The 17,608-nt window shown below is 37.2% G+C and overlaps 1 protein-coding gene across 1 annotated transcript; it reads right to left on the reverse strand.

Annotated features, from left to right (window-relative positions):
* Window positions 1-2,089: 2,089 nt before the first annotated feature.
* On the reverse strand, window positions 2,090-16,544 carry LOC149414888 (uncharacterized). The gene is made up of 10 exons (XM_089643408.1): window positions 16,474-16,544; window positions 15,886-15,948; window positions 15,288-15,362; window positions 12,400-12,474; window positions 10,295-10,357; window positions 9,697-9,771; window positions 7,371-7,445; window positions 6,026-6,085; window positions 4,566-4,625; window positions 2,090-2,317 (listed from the first exon to the last, which is right to left on the reverse strand). The coding sequence occupies exons 1-10, from the start codon at window positions 16,542-16,544 to the stop codon at window positions 2,149-2,151; spliced, it is 786 nt and encodes a 261-aa protein (XP_089499534.1). The 3' UTR covers window positions 2,090-2,148.
* Between the last annotated feature and the right edge of the window lie 1,064 nt (window positions 16,545-17,608).

The following is a 17,608-nucleotide window of genomic DNA, read 5'->3' on the forward strand; positions in this document are numbered from 1 at the left end:
TATCTTGGAGAATTATCAATCGCCCATCTTCACTTTCACTGCTCGATGAACTATCTTGGAGAATTATCAATCGCCCATCTTCACTTTCACTGCTCGATGAACTATCTTGGAGAATTATCAATCGCCCATCTTCACTTTCACTGCTCGATGAACTATCTTGGAGAATTATCAATCGCCCATCTTCACTTTCACTGCTCGATGAACTATCTTGGAGAATTATCAATCGCCCATCTTCACTTTCACTGCTCGATGAACTATCTTGGAGAATTATCAATCGCCCATCTTCACTTTCACTGCTCGATGAGGAATCCATTGCACAAACACAAATTATATAGTAATATTATTTCAAAAATAGTGCACGGTTCCAAATAAGTGAGCGCTGGGAACAACTACTGATAACAGAACTGTCAAAAAACGTCAGCATATGAACAGCAAACGGATCGTTATCCATTTAACTGCCCGAAATCAGTCGGTAAAGCGTTAACCGCTACTTAACCGACCGGTAGCCTGGCGAATGTTTATAAAACGGCGAAATCAAGCAGTAGACCAAATATTTGTTAAAAATGGTATCAAGCGTGACTAACGGATGGTTATAAATGGTTATATAACCGGCCCTTAGTGCACCAATATGATTTCCAATTTTTTGTACAAAAGTAACACCTGGGTGACTTTTTGAAATAATGGCATACAGAGCTCTTGGCCAAAAAGGACCCTTTCTCTTACAAGCAATTTAATAGCTTATAAAAACGCTCTAGCAATTTGACAAATTTTACATTCTGTCAAATAATTTGGTAGTCAGCGTTGACGTGTTCATCAAACAATCTACAGAGTAATAAATAAATAATTTGGTAGTCAGCGTTGACGTGTTCATCAAACAATCTACAGAGTAATAAATAAATAATTTGGTAGTCAGCGTTGACATGTTCATCAAACAATCTACAGAGTAATAAATAAATAATTTGGTAGTCAGCGTTGACGTGTTCATCAAACAATCTACAGAGTAATAAATAAATAATTTGGTAGTCAGCGTTGACGTGTTCATCAAACAATCTACAGAGTAATAAATAAATAATTTGGTAGTCAGCGTGACGTGTTCATCAAACAATCTACAGAGTAATAAATAAATAATTTGGTAGTCAGCGTTGACGTGTTCATCAAACAATCTACAGAGTAATAAATAAATAATTTGGTAGTCAGCGTTGACGTGTTCATCAAACAATCTACAGAGTAATAAATAAATAATTTGGTAGTCAGCGTGACGTGTTCATCAAACAATCTACAGAGTAATAAATAAATAATTTGGTAGTCAGTGACGTGTTCATCAAACAATCTACAGAGTAATAAATAAATAATTTGGTAGTCAGCGTGACGTGTTCATCAAACAATCTACAGAGTAATAAATAAATAATTTGGTAGTCAGCGTGACGTGTTCATCAAACAATCTACGGAGTAATAATTTGGTAGTCAGTGACGTGTTCATCAAACAATCTACAGAGTAATAAATAAATAATTTGGTAGTCAGCGTGACGTGTTCATCAAACAATCTACAGAGTAATAAATAAATAATTTGGTAGTCAGTGACGTGTTCATCAAACAATCTACAGAGTAATAAATAAATAATTTGGTAGTCAGCGTGACGTGTTCATCAAACAATCTACAGAGTAATAAATAAATAATTTGGTAGTCAGCGTGACGTGTTCATCAAACAATCTACAGAGTAATAAATAAATAATTTGGTAGTCAGCGTGACGTGTTCATCAAACAATCTACGGAGTAATAAATAAATAATATTTGACAAACAAATTCGACAAACGAATTTTACTAACTAATTTGAATGTTCATGGGGAGTTAAGTCTGGGCCAATGGGTTAACTTAAATAAGTCAAATTTAATTTACTTTTTTCAGAATAATTTTAAAAAAAACTTAAATAATACAATAATAAAGGCAATTGACACATAATATTTTATTCTGGAAACTTTTGGTACAAATTAAAATAGTGATGGTCCTTAAAAATATAATTTTTTTTTTTTTATTGGTTTTATAGGTACAGTAAAAATGCATTGTTTTTTAATTTTAATCGCTATCCATTTCTAGTGCTAGAGCTTTTTTTTTTAACAGGTCGTCATCGTTGTTTTTGCACAATAGAATCTAAGAACTTGGCGTATTGGTCGGGATTTTCATGAATTTCTTTGCCTTTTTCCGAAGTTGTTTCCAGGTTTCTTGGTTGTAGTTTCTTTTGTCCTTTGCCATAGCTTTGTAGTCGTTTCCGTATTTATCCATGAAATATGTGATGTGTTTAATATGAGATTTGGGTAGCCTGGAAAGAACACAAAAAATGGCATGATACATTAAAATTAAACTAATTACATAATTTAAACCTCCCGGTTGTCAAAAAGGGTAACCAAAATCTATCCTCCATGCATCAGCCTAACCTTTGTTTTTTACTACCTTAGCGCGCCAAGGGTAAAATGCCGAAGGGTCCGCCGTGCGCCGGCTAACTTAATGTGCTTATACAGGGTGCTTATACAACATTCATCGGAATAGAGCTGTTCCCTCTCGAAACACCATCCTTCGTTGGGTTGAATCACTTCGCAGGCGTGGTGAACTGATCAACAGAAGACCAAGAGGAGCTCCGCGAACATCCAAGAGCGCCTCCAGCACTGCATCAACGATTTCGGCCACCACATGCCTGATGTGATTTTCCACACTTGACTGTCTCAAATGCTATTTCCTCGCGAACCTGATTCCATCAATAAATTTGTTTTTGAGTAAAAATTAACTATTTTATGATTTTTTTAAAACCGTCCGTCCTCTCTGCCGCACCCTGTATATTTATAAAAATTGTGTATAACTATCCTATGTATTTTCCTTAGAATGGCTACAGAAATGATAAAATAATCTAAACCAGTGGCTTCCCTCAAGGATCAGTTGGGTATATTTTGTACATCACAGATATGCATACCGGCTCGCGCTGTTTCACAGTATATTTTGTACATCACAGATATGCATATTATTAATTAAAAGTGGTGTATACAAAGTGTTATAGCGTCATTTTCATATAATTAAAATGATGTCACAAAGTTATTTTGCGATTATTGAAGAAGTAGTATTAGTTTCTTTATTTGGTTTCTGCTCCTTGGGTTTTGGCTCAAATAACCGGCCGTCCCAAGATAAACCTGTGTAGCAATTACGAGGAATCGACTGTAATTTTCTAAGCACTTTTTCGCAGATACAATAAATATTTTTGATAGTGATTAAACGTCAAGCTAGAATTATTAAGAAACATTATTTCGTTGCCAAGCAAGTAAAATATATTTTAGTCTGCTAGGAGCACTTTATGTCCAAAATACCATAAAATATATTTTAGTCTGCTAGGAGCACTTTATGTCCAAAATACCATAAAATATATTTTAGTCTGCTAGGAGCACTTTATGTCCAAAATACCATAAAATATATTTTAGTCTGCTAGGAGCACTTTATGTCCAAAATACCATAAAATATATTTTAGTCTGCTAGGAGCACTTTATGTCCAAAATACCATAAAATTGAGGCAAGTGTGGTGAGCTACTGGCGTATCCGTTAAGATAAATGGATTGAAGAACAGTTCCAATATTTCAACTGGAACTAAGTTGATGATTCAATACACAAGGGATAACTAGTGCTATGTATAAAGAAGTGGACATATATTTTCATAAATAGATAAACTAGTCAGGTAAATATACAGAAAATTGGTACACACTTAATATGCACATTTAATAGGAATAAAATACAATACACTTTGAATCAGTTAGATAATAATGCGAAATAAAAGTATTTCAGTTTCCGGGAGGCGAAAATAATTAACTTTAAAATCGATTTTTCACTTTGCGGTCATTGTAATCGATGTGAAAATTTTAAGATTACATAGTTCTTTTTCATCTCTTATTTAACTCTAAACATGAACCTATGATCCTAAATCAGGTTCTTATTTTAATATTATTATGTCATAACACAGCATGAAGAAAAGCCATCAAATTATTCCCTTTTTTAACAAAATAGTTAGGAAGATGCATTATTTCCTTTTCCGGAAATTATATATATATTTGTTCCTTTAAAAACTCAATTGTTTAGAATATTTAACATTGTGAGCTTGGTAAGCTGAGAGAACGGTTGTATTTTAAAAACTACTTTTGAACCCTTCAGGCCAAACATTGTAAAACTGCACTAAAGCTCTCCATGTCTTGGGCGAAAAGTACCCAACAGATGATCCAAAGGAATTTTAAGGTATATGTATAGTCACTTCTCATTATTATCCAACTGATACAAAGTGTTTTTGGTAAAATTTTACCAACGACTACCCTTCTTTATAAGCATTTTAAAAAAAACATTTGGCTCAACTTAATGATAATAAACAACAACTTTATGCATTTATGATTATGGAAAATAGTACTATTTGGGATCTCAGCTTAACAGGGAGGGTCACGCATCTACCAGATGGCAGAAAAAGACAGGTTACAAAGGAGTTCTCAAAGGCAGGACAAAGGTTTCATAACACATAAACACATATGATATTGTGCAGTACTTACTTTGGTGGGGGTCTCGGCTCTTCTTCGGGCGTTTCCTCCATCTCCATTTTAATTTTCTTACTGTAAATTTAATATCATCACACATAAGTTGGGTTGCTTCTGGCAACAAGTTATATTTGTACAACATAAATCAAAGGTTTCAAATAATTATAATAATGTAATGTGAAAGACTTAATTCCTGCACCATGATGCATATCTGATAAAGCAACATATTGAACCAAAATTGTTGCTAATGATCGTTTGGTTCAATTTGAAGTGTTAAATGGGAATTTGAAATAATAATAATATTGTTGATGCTTCAAATTTGGTTCTGCTAGGAGCACTTTATGTCCAAAATACCATAAAATATATTTTAGTCTGCTAGGAGCACTTTATGTCCAAAATACCATAAAATATATTTTAGTCTGCTAGGAGCACTTTATGTCCAAAATACCATAAAATTGAGGCAAGTGTGGTGAGCTACTGGCGTATCCGTTAAGATAAATGGATAGAAGAACAGTTCCAATATTTCAACTGGAACTAAGTTGATGATTCAATACACAAGGGATAACTAGTGCTATGTATAAAGAAGTGGACATATATTTTCATAAATAGATAAACTAGTCAGGTAAATATACAGAAAATTGGTACACACTTAATATGCACATTTAATAGGAATAAAATACAATACACTTTGAATCAGTTAGATAATAATGCGAAATAAAAGTATTTCAGTTTCCGGGAGGCGAAAATAATTAACTTTAAAATCGATTTTTCACTTTGCGGTCATTGTAATCGATGTGAAAATTTTAAGATTACATAGTTCTTTTTCATCTCTTATTTAACTCTAAACATGAACCTATGATCCTAAATCAGGTTCTTATTTTAATATTATTATGTCATAACACAGCATGAAGAAAAGCCATCAAATTATTCCCTTTTTTAACAAAATAGTTAGGAAGATGCATTATTTCCTTTTCCGGAAATTATATATATATTTGTTCCTTTAAAAACTCAATTGTTTAGAATATTTAACATTGTGAGCTTGGTGAGCTGAGAGAACGGTTGTATTTTAAAAACTACTTTTGAACCCTTCAGGCCAAACATTGTAAAACTGCACTAAAGCTCTCCATGTCTTGGGCGAAAAGTACCCAACAGATGATCCAAAGGAATTTTAAGGTATATGTATAGTCACTTCTCATTATTATCCAACTGATACAAAGTGTTTTTGGTAAAATTTTACCAACAACTACCCTTCTTTATAAGCATTTTAAAAAAAACATTTGGCTCAACTTAATGATAATAAACAACAACTTTATGCATTTATGATTATGGAAAATAGTACTATTTGGGATCTCAGCTTAACAGGGAGGGTCACGCATCTACCAGATGGCAGAAAAAGACAGGTTACAAAGGAGTTCTCAAAGGCAGGACAAAGGTTTCATAACACATAAACACATATGATATTGTGCAGTACTTACTTTGGTGGGGGTCTCGGCTCTTCTTCGGGCGTTTCCTCCATCTCCATTTTAATTTTCTTACTGTAAATTTAATATCATCACACATAAGTTGGGTTGCTTCTGGCAACAAGTTATATTTGTACAACATAAATCAAAGGTTTCAAATAATTATAATAATGTAATGTGAAAGACTTAATTCCTGCACCATGATGCATATCTGATAAAGCAACATATTGAACCAAAATTGTTGCTAATGATCGTTTGGTTCAATTTGAAGTGTTAAATGGGAATTTGAAATAATAATAATATTGTTGATGCTTCAAATTTGAAAGCCCTAATATGTTACATAAACTTTAAAATGGGGTTGTGAACTTTATGTAATGGAAATTTCAAAGTTTTTTTTATCCGTATAATAATACAAAAACAAATGAGATTATTTCTTACAACAATATTTTTATTTGCAAAACTGCAAGCTAAAATAATACAATCTTACTTTTCAACATTATTTATTTATTCATTTATTTATTTATTCATTTTTGGGAAAATCAACAGTTTACATTTTTACAGATTGTACATAAGTAAAATAGCCAAAATAAAACCAATTACGGATTTCCTCCTTGTGACTTTACGTAAGACAGCATTAGAAGAAATAATTAAATTTATGAGAAATGTGAAGTTATAATTATATAAAATAAAAGAATTGTATAAAATAATAGAACAAAATAATACAGCAAAAATAAAGGGGGAAAAAAAAAACTAAAATTTATATAAAATAAAAGATTATCGATCGTTTAGTTTTGTGTTTATCATTGAATAATCTGCTTTTCTAAATTGTAATACTTGCTGTGTGTTAGTTTTCAGGTTTTTATTTTTATTTTTAATAGGAATTGAAATTAGCAGTGTTTTATGATAAACATCTTCTGGTACTAATGAAATGTTATTGTGAGTAATTTTCAGTTGTATGTTACTTAGAGCTAAATCAAGAATGCGATTATTTATATTATTACTCTGAGAGTTATATTGTTGCAGATTATTAAATGATAAAAATTCTATAAAGTTAAAATGGGCGGGATTTAATGAATTGATGGGTTCAGTGTACATATAATCACAGTTGTCATTTATTGGTAACCAAAGTAAGTGAGGTAGGTTGTAGTCTCCCACTATAATGAAACTGTCATTATTGTTATCCGTCATAATCTGTGATACTTACTTTGTTTATGTGAGAAGTAATATTTATAAGATGTTTATTGTCAGGTGGGATGTACGAAGTACATATGTGAATTTTTTTTACCAGGAAGTGATATAGTTACCCATATGTCTTCCGCTTCAGAATCCCATTCATTCATTAGTTGGACATAATAATTACCTTTCTTCTTCTTCCATCTCCTCCAGCTCCTCCCTCCTCTCTCTTCTTCTCATTCTCCTCTCCTCCTTGTCTTGTCTAGAATAAATGAAAAACATGAGCATTTACATTGTAGTGGTACGCAACTACTTCATTCGAACGAAATTCTAGAAGTCTCGATTGTTCCAAACAAACTTCTTGGATGTTCTTTTATTTATTTGTTTGGAAAATTCTACATAGCAACCAAATTGTTCCAGAAGCTTCTTCACCTTTTAAAATCGACAGCATGAAGAAGTCAGTCAGTCATCAATCTCCCATCAGTTAACAAGGTGCTCAACGAGTGATAATCCGCGCACCTCACTTGCGCGAAGGACATTCATCACGGCTCTGCTCATGGACTCCATCGGGACATCATCATAGCGCTTTGGCCCAGATCGCCTTTCCTGGCCAACGCTACATGGATTACAGCGCCCTGGTTCCAGCGTCTCTGACCAGCGCTTCATCCACTCACCATGACCACCACGAGGACACGCAGCATCCTCACTGGTCTGCTCAACTCCCGCTCAACCGCCTACACAAGGTCCACCGCACCTTCGGCATTCTCGTCAGCACTGGAGTACTGATTGCCAAGATCGCCAGTGCCTGACAGACAACGAGTCCGGTCACCAGCGCCCGGCGTCGACTCACAGACCCGCGCTTAACCAGCCATCACAGCCAGCATCCGGAGAATACAACATCAGTCCTACGCCCACTCTCATCACGGCCCTGACTCATCAAATAAACGACAGAGGCCGAGACAGAGACCACAGAGACCACAGAGGCCGAGACAGAGACCACAGAGGCCGTTCATTGCCTTCGCCCACATTTTATGTAGAAGGTGTTAATTCATGTCACCTTGGTTAAATATATTTTAATGGCCAATGGTAAAAGATACGGATGAAATGGTATCTCAATTATACGGCCAGTTTGAGAGTGAAATTTGTAACCGGTGGTTTGATCTTTGCATCCATGACTTGTAGTATTTTGTAACCGGTGGTTTGATCTTTGCATCCATGACTTGTAGTAATTTGTAACCGGTGGTTTGATCTTTGCATCCATGACTTGTAGTAATTTGTAACCGGTGGTTTGATCTTTGCATCCATGACTTGTAGTAATTTGTAACCGGTGGTTTGATCTTTGCATCCATGACTTGTAGTAATTTGTAACCGGTGGTTTGATCTTTGCATCCATGACTTGTAGTAATTTGTAACCGGTGGTTTGATCTTTGCATCCATGACTTGTAGTAATTTGTAACCGGTGGTTTGATCTTTGCATCCATGACTTGTAGTAATTTGTAACCGGTGGTTTGATCTTTGCATCCATGACTTGTAGTAATTTGTAACCGGTGGTTTGATCTTTGCATCCATGACTTGTAGTAATTTGTAACCGGTGGTTTATCTTTGCATCCATGACTTGTAGTAATTTGTAACCGGTGGTTTGATCTTTGCATCCATGACTTGTAGTAATTTGTAACCGGTGGTTTGATCTTTGCATCCATGACTTGTAGTAATTTGTAACCGGTGGTTTGATCTTTGCATCCATGACTTGTAGTAATTTGTAACCGGTGGTTTGATCTTTGCATCCATGACTTGTAGTAATTTGTAACCGGTAGTTTGATCTTTGCATCCATGACTTGTAGTAATTTGTAACCGGTGGTTTGATCTTTGCATCCATGACTTGTAGTAATTTGTAACCGGTAGTTTGATCTTTGCATCCATGACTTGTAGTAATTTGTAACCGGTGGTTTGATCTTTGCATCCATGACTTGTAGTAATTTGTAACCGGTGGTTTGATCTTTGCATCCATGACTTGTAGTAATTTGTAACCGGTGGTTTGATCTTTGCATCCATGACTTGTAGTAATTTGTAACCGGTGGTTTGATCTTTGCATCCATGACTTGTAGTAATTTGTAACCGGTGGTTTGATATTTGCATCCATGACTTGTAGTAATTTGTAACCGTTGGTTTGATCTTTGACTTGTCACAATGCAACAAGGACTAAAACAACATTAGTTGATCTATGACTTGTCACAATGCAACAAGGACTAAAACAACATTAGTTGATCTATGACTTGTCACAATGCAACAAGGACTAAAACAACATTAGTTGATCTATGACTTGTCACAATGCAACAAGGACTAAAACAACATTAGTTGATCTATGACTTGTCACAATGCAACAAGGACTAAAACAACATTAGTTGATCTATGACTTGTCACAATGCAACAAGGACTAAAACAACATTAGTTGATCTATGACTTGTCACAATGCAACAAGGACTAAAAAAACATTAGTTGGACATAATAATTACCTTTCTTCTTTTTCCATCTCCTCCAGCTCCTCCCTCCTCTCTCTTCTTCTCATTCTCCTCTCCTCCTTGTCTTGTCTAGAATAAATGAAAAACATGAGCATTTACATAATATGGCAATTAGTGTGGGAGAGTGAATGGGGAGGAGAGAAAGAAGGAAGGTATTCAGATCTCAACGACAGAGGCCGAGACAGAGACCACAGAGACCACAGAGGCCGAGACAGAGACCACAGAGGCCACAGAAACCACAGAGGCCGAGACAGAGACCACAGAGGCCACAGAGGCCGAGACAGAGACCACAGAAACCACAGAGGCCACAGAGACCGAGACAGAGACCACAGAGGCCGTTCATTGCCTTTGCCCACATTTTATGTAGAAGGTGTTAATTCATGTCACCTTGGTTGAATATATTTTAATGGCCAATGGTAAAAGATACGGATGAAATGGTATCTCAATTATACGGCCAGTTTGAGAGTGAAATTTGTAACCGGTGGTTTGATCTTTGCATCCATGTCTTGTAGTATTTTTGTTGTATCATAATTGGCAACAATGCAACAAGGACTAAAACCTAGAAACAAGATGAGTTGGACATAATAATTACCTTTCTTCCTCTTCTAAATCCTTCCTCCTCTCCCTCCTTTCCCTCCTTTCCTCCTTGTCTTGTCTAGAATAAATGAAAAACATGAGCATTTACATAATATGGCAATTAGTGTGGGAGAGTGAATGGGGAGGAGAGAAAGAAGGAAGGTATTCAGATCTCAACGACAGAGGCCGAGACAGAGACCACAGAGATCACAGAGGCCGAGACAGAGGCCACAGAGGCCACAGAAACCACAGAGGCCGAGACAGAGACCACAGAGGCCGAGACAGAGACCACAGAGGCCACAGAGGCCGAGACAGAGACCACAGAAACCACAGGCCACAGAGGCCGAGACAGAGACCACAGAGATCACAGAGGCCGAGACAGAGGCCACAGAGGCCACAGAAACCACAGAGGCCGAGACAGAGACCACAAAGGACGAGACAGAGACCACAGAGGCCACAGAGGCCGAGACAGAGACCACAGAAACCACAGGCCACAGAGGCCGAGACAGAGACCACAGAGGCCGTTCATTGCCTTCGCCCACATTTTATGTAGAAGGTGTTAATTCATGTCACCTTGGTTAAATATATTTTAATGGCCAATGGTAAAAGATACGGATGAAATGGTATCTCAATTATACGGCCAGTTTGAGAGTGAAATTTGTAACCGGTGGTTTGATCTTTGCATCCATGTCTTGTAGTAATTTGTAACCGGTGGTTTGATCTTTGCATCCATGACTTGTAGTAATTTGTAACCGGTGGTTTGATCTTTGCATCCATGACTTGTAGTAATTTGTAACCGGTGGTTTGATCTTTGCATCCATGACTTGTAGTAATTTGTAACCGGTGGTTTGATCTTTGCATCCATGACTTGTAGTAATTTGTAACCGGTGGTTTGATCTTTGCATCCATGACTTGTAGTAATTTGTAACCGGTGGTTTGATCTTTGCATCCATGACTTGTAGTAATTTGTAACCGGTGGTTTGATCTTTGCATCCATGACTTGTAGTAATTTGTAACCGGTGGTTTGATCTTTGCATCCATGACTTGTAGTAATTTGTAACCGGTGGTTTGATCTTTGCATCCGTGACTTGTAGTAATTTGTAACCGGTGGTTTGATCTTTGCATCCATGACTTGTAGTAATTTGTAACCGGTGGTTTGATCTTTGCATCCATGACTTGTAGTAATTTGTAACCGGTGGTTTGATCTTTGCATCCATGACTTGTAGTAATTTGTAACCGGTGGTTTGATCTTTGCATCCATGACTTGTAGTAATTTGTAACCGGTGGTTTGATCTTTGCATCCATGACTTGTAGTAATTTGTAACCGGTGGTTTGATCTTTGCATCCATGACTTGTAGTAATTTGTAACCGGTGGTTTGATCTTTGCATCCATGACTTGTAGTAATTTGTAACCGGTGGTTTGATCTTTGCATCCATGACTTGTAGTAATTTGTAACCGGTGGTTTGATCTTTGCATCCATGACTTGTAGTAATTTGTAACCGGTGGTTTGATCTTTGCATCCATGACTTGTAGTATTTTGTAACCGGTGGTTTGATATTTGCATCCATGTCTTGTAGTATTTTGTAACCGGTGGTTTGATCTTTGCATCCATGACTTGTAGTAATTTGTAACCGGTGGTTTGATCTTTGCATCCATGACTTGTAGTAATTTGTAACCGGTGGTTTGATCTTTGCATCCATGACTTGTAGTAATTTGTAACCGTTGGTTTGATCTTTGACTTGTCACAATGCAACAAGGACTAAAACAACATTAGTTGATCTATGACTTGTCACAATGCAACAAGGACTAAAACAACATTAGTTGATCTATGACTTGTCACAATGCAACAAGGACTAAAACAACATTAGTTGATCTATGACTTGTCACAATGCAACAAGGACTAAAACAACATTAGTTGATCTATGACTTGTCACAATGCAACAAGGACTAAAACAACATTAGTTGATCTATGACTTGTCACAATGCAACAAGGACTAAAACAACATTAGTTGATCTATGACTTGTCACAATGCAACAAGGACTAAAACAACATTAGTTGATCTATGACTTGTCACAATGCAACAAGGACTAAAAAAACATTAGTTGGACATAATAATTACCTTTCTTCTTCTTCCATCTCCTCCAGCTCCTCCCTCCTCTCTCTTCTTCTCATTCTCCTCTCCTCCTTGTCTTGTCTAGAATAAATGAAAAACATGAGCATTTACATAATATGGCAATTAGTGTGGGAGAGTGAATGGGGAGGAGAGAAAGAAGGAAGGTATTCAGATCTCAACGACAGAGGCCGAGACAGAGACCACAGAGACCACAGAGGCCGAGACAGAGACCACAGAGGCCACAGAAACCACAGAGGCCGAGACAGAGACCACAGAGGCCACAGAGGCCGAGACAGAGACCACAGAAACCACAGAGGCCACAGAGGCCGAGACAGAGACCACAGAGGCCGTTCATTGCCTTTGCCCACATTTTATGTAGAAGGTGTTAATTCATGTCACCTTGGTTGAATATATTTTAATGGCCAATGGTAAAAGATACGGATGAAATGGTATCTCAATTATACGGCCAGTTTGAGAGTGAAATTTGTAACCGGTGGTTTGATCTTTGCATCCATGTCTTGTAGTATTTTTGTTGTATCATAATTGGCAACAATGCAACAAGGACTAAAACCTAGAAACAAGATTAGTTGGACATAATAATTACCTTTCTTCCTCTTCTAAATCCTTCCTCCTCTCCCTCCTTTCCCTCCTTTCCTCCTTGTCTTGTCTAGAATAAATGAAAAACATGAGCATTTACATAATATGGCAATTAGTGTGGGAGAGTGAATGGGGAGGAGAGAAAGAAGGAAGGTATTCAGATCTCAACGACAGAGGCCGAGACAGAGACCACAGAGATCACAGAGGCCGAGACAGAGGCCACAGAGGCCACAGAAACCACAGAGGCCGAGACAGAGACCACAGAGGCCGAGACAGAGACCACAGAGGCCACAGAGGCCGAGACAGAGACCACAGAAACCACAGGCCACAGAGGCCGAGACAGAGACCACAGAGATCACAGAGGCCGAGACAGAGGCCACAGAGGCCACAGAAACCACAGAGGCCGAGACAGAGACCACAAAGGACGAGACAGAGACCACAGAGGCCACAGAGGCCGAGACAGAGACCACAGAAACCACAGGCCACAGAGGCCGAGACAGAGACCACAGAGGCCGTTCATTGCCTTCGCCCACATTTTATGTAGAAGGTGTTAATTCATGTCACCTTGGTTAAATATATTTTAATGGCCAATGGTAAAAGATACGGATGAAATGGTATCTCAATTATACGGCCAGTTTGAGAGTGAAATTTGTAACCGGTGGTTTGATCTTTGCATCCATGTCTTGTAGTAATTTGTAACCGGTGGTTTGATCTTTGCATCCATGACTTGTAGTAATTTGTAACCGGTGGTTTGATCTTTGCATCCATGACTTGTAGTAATTTGTAACCGGTGGTTTGATCTTTGCATCCATGACTTGTAGTAATTTGTAACCGGTGGTTTGATCTTTGCATCCATGACTTGTAGTAATTTGTAACCGGTGGTTTGATCTTTGCATCCATGACTTGTAGTAATTTGTAACCGGTGGTTTGATCTTTGCATCCATGACTTGTAGTAATTTGTAACCGGTGGTTTGATCTTTGCATCCATGACTTGTAGTAATTTGTAACCGGTGGTTTGATCTTTGCATCCGTGACTTGTAGTAATTTGTAACCGGTGGTTTGATCTTTGCATCCGTGACTTGTAGTAATTTGTAACCGGTGGTTTGATCTTTGCATCCATGACTTGTAGTAATTTGTAACCGGTGGTTTGATCTTTGCATCCATGACTTGTAGTAATTTGTAACCGGTGGTTTGATCTTTGCATCCATGACTTGTAGTAATTTGTAACCGGTGGTTTGATCTTTGCATCCATGACTTGTAGTAATTTGTAACCGGTGGTTTGATCTTTGCATCCATGACTTGTAGTAATTTGTAACCGGTGGTTTGATCTTTGCATCCATGACTTGTAGTAATTTGTAACCGGTGGTTTGATCTTTGCATCCATGACTTGTAGTAATTTGTAACCGGTGGTTTGATCTTTGCATCCATGACTTGTAGTAATTTGTAACCGGTGGTTTGATCTTTGCATCCATGACTTGTAGTAATTTGTAACCGGTGGTTTGATCTTTGCATCCATGACTTGTAGTAATTTGTAACCGGTGGTTTGATCTTTGCATCCATGACTTGTAGTATTTTGTAACCGGTGGTTTGATATTTGCATCCATGTCTTGTAGTATTTTGTAACCGGTGGTTTGATCTTTGCATCCATGACTTGTAGTAATTTGTAACCGGTGGTTTGATCTTTGCATCCATGACTTGTAGTAATTTGTAACCGGTGGTTTGATCTTTGCATCCATGACTTGTAGTAATTTGTAACCGTTGGTTTGATCTTTGACTTGTCACAATGCAACAAGGACTAAAACAACATTAGTTGATCTATGACTTGTCACAATGCAACAAGGACTAAAACAACATTAGTTGATCTATGACTTGTTACAATGCAACAAGGACTAAAACAACATTAGTTGATCTATGACTTGTCACAATGCAACAAGGACTAAAACAACATTAGTTGATCTATGACTTGTCACAATGCAACAAGGACTAAAACAACATTAGTTGATCTATGACTTGTCACAATGCAACAAGGACTAAAACAACATTAGTTGATCTATGACTTGTCACAATGCAACAAGGACTAAAACAACATTAGTTGATCTATGACTTGTCACAATGCAACAAGGACTAAAACAACATTAGTTGATCTATGACTTGTCACAATGCAACAAGGACTAAAACAACATTAGTTGATCTATGACTTGTCACAATGCAACAAGGACTAAAACAACATTAGTTGATCTATGACTTGTCACAATGCAACAAGGACTAAAAAAACATTAGTTGGACATAATAATTACCTTTCTTCTTCTTCCATCTCCTCCAGCTCCTCCCTCCTCTCTCTTCTTCTCATTCTCCTCTCCTCCTTGTCTTGTCTAGAATAAATGAAAAACATGAGCATTTACATAATATGGCAATTAGTGTGGGAGAGTGAATGGGGAGGAGAGAAAGAAGGAAGGTATTCAGATCTCAACGACAGAGGCCGAGACAGAGACCACAGAGACCACAGAGGCCGAGACAGAGACCACAGAGGCCACAGAAACCACAGAGGCCGAGACAGAGACCACAGAGGCCACAGAGGCCGAGACAGAGACCACAGAAACCACAGAGGCCACAGAGGCCGAGACAGAGACCACAGAGGCCGTTCATTGCCTTTGCCCACATTTTATGTAGAAGGTGTTAATTCATGTCACCTTGGTTGAATATATTTTAATGGCCAATGGTAAAAGATACGGATGAAATGGTATCTCAATTATACGGCCAGTTTGAGAGTGAAATTTGTAACCGGTGGTTTGATCTTTGCATCCATGTCTTGTAGTATTTTTGTTGTATCATAATTGGCAACAATGCAACAAGGACTAAAACCTAGAAACAAGATTAGTTGGACATAATAATTACCTTTCTTCCTCTTCTAAATCCTTCCTCCTCTCCCTCCTTTCCCTCCTTTCCTCCTTGTCTTGTCTAGAATAAATGAAAAACATGAGCATTTACATAATATGGCAATTAGTGTGGGAGAGTGAATGGGGAGGAGAGAAAGAAGGAAGGTATTCAGATCTCAACGACAGAGGCCGAGACAGAGACCACAGAGATCACAGAGGCCGAGACAGAGGCCACAGAGGCCACAGAAACCACAGAGGCCGAGACAGAGACCACAGAGGCCGAGACAGAGACCACAGAGGCCACAGAGGCCGAGACAGAGGCCACAGAGGCTACAGAGGCCGAGACAGAGACCACAGACACCACAGAGGCCACATAGGCCGAGACAGAGACCACAGAGGCCGAGACAGAGACCACAGACACCACAGAGGCCGAGACAGAGACCACAGAGGCCACAGAGGCCGAGACAGAGGCCACAGAGGCTACAGAGACCGAGACAGAGACCACAGAGGCCACATCTTGATCTTTGCATCCATGTCTTGTAGTATTTTTATTGTATCATAATTGGCAACAAGGACTAAAAGCACATTAGTTGGACATAATAATTACCTTGGAATACCAAGCAGGTCGTCGAGCTCCTGTTCGAGGGCGGTCATCTCTTCTGGGCTAGCAGAAGTCATCTTTTGCCCGATCTCTCCAATCCGTTTCTGAGAACATAATTGATACCAAACTAGTTTAAAACATGACAATGTACTATTATTTGGAATTAATATGTGAAAAGGAAAAAGCAAATAACCCATATTTAAGAAATGAAAAGTCGTTAGATAACGGTCCCGAGTATAGTTTTACTGTTTTTATTTCTCCAATTAAATGAATAGGTGTTAATGCAAAATATCAAACAACATTATATAATGAAGAAAAAAGGGTTAATAATGCAAATCTTATCAATTATATGGAGCCATTTGAGTAAAAGCGCTATACAAATTATTCAATTAGTAATGGTTCTATATCATTTCCTTGTAATATCCTTACTAATTAATAATTAGAATTACTATTTCGTTAAATAAAAGAGTTTGAACAAACCAAGTGAAATTGAGGGATATCCTAATTCGCAAATTGATTTCAAAATTGCCTTTGATAGTAAACAATTACATGTATTGTGTTTTTACAAAATATTAATTGTTATATTTAATTATTGAAGACAATATAGACAATTATTGAAGATAACCTAGATATGACCGTACCTTTTTCTGATTTTTCTCATTCACATTTTCGTTTAAGAATCGTTAATACATCTTCAATAATTAAATATTAAAATTTGAGGTGTTTCTCGTTATTTTTTTTATTTTTTTTTTATAAATTTAATTTAGATTAAATTTGATAATATTATTATTAAGTTCTGCAAGTGTTTTAGTTTTTTATTATTGTGACAGCTGTTTCGGCTTACAAGGCCATTTTCAAACTGTGGTTAGTCCACATTGAGACGACGTTTTTATACTATTTCAAATGTAAATTTTGAAGGTGCATACATTGATTTATTACTGGTTACACCGATGACATGATCTATTGTTGGTTAAACCAATCTATGTTTTCCCCTCAGTACATGGTAATGGGTTCTTAATTATTTACTAATGACTTTATTGCTATGAATTATTTGGGTGCATTATACTGCTTGGGTTTTGTGAAAATACTAAGAAGTGGTGAGTAAATTATTTTCCGTACTTTATTAATTAGTGTTAAATTT

The sequence above is a fragment of the Hesperophylax consimilis genome, chromosome 19 (assembly GCF_061612785.1).
Source record: "Hesperophylax consimilis isolate HC1 chromosome 19, BYU_Hcon_1.0, whole genome shotgun sequence".
Taxonomy (NCBI): Eukaryota; Metazoa; Arthropoda; class Insecta; order Trichoptera; family Limnephilidae; genus Hesperophylax; species Hesperophylax consimilis.

Excerpts from the sequence above, each read along its gene's own strand:
- LOC149414888 (XM_089643408.1), bottom strand. The coding sequence starts at position 16,544 with ATGACTTCTGCTAGCCCAGAAGAGATGACCGCCCTCGAACAGGAGCTC. Across the intron at positions 15,949-16,473 it reads GACCTGCTTGGTATTCCAAG|ACAAGACAAGGAGGAAAGGA; the intron begins GTAATTATTATG and ends CATTTATTCTAG. Across the intron at positions 12,475-15,287 it reads GAGATGGAAGAAGAAGAAAG|ACAAGACAAGGAGGAGAGGA; the intron begins GTAATTATTATG and ends CATTTATTCTAG.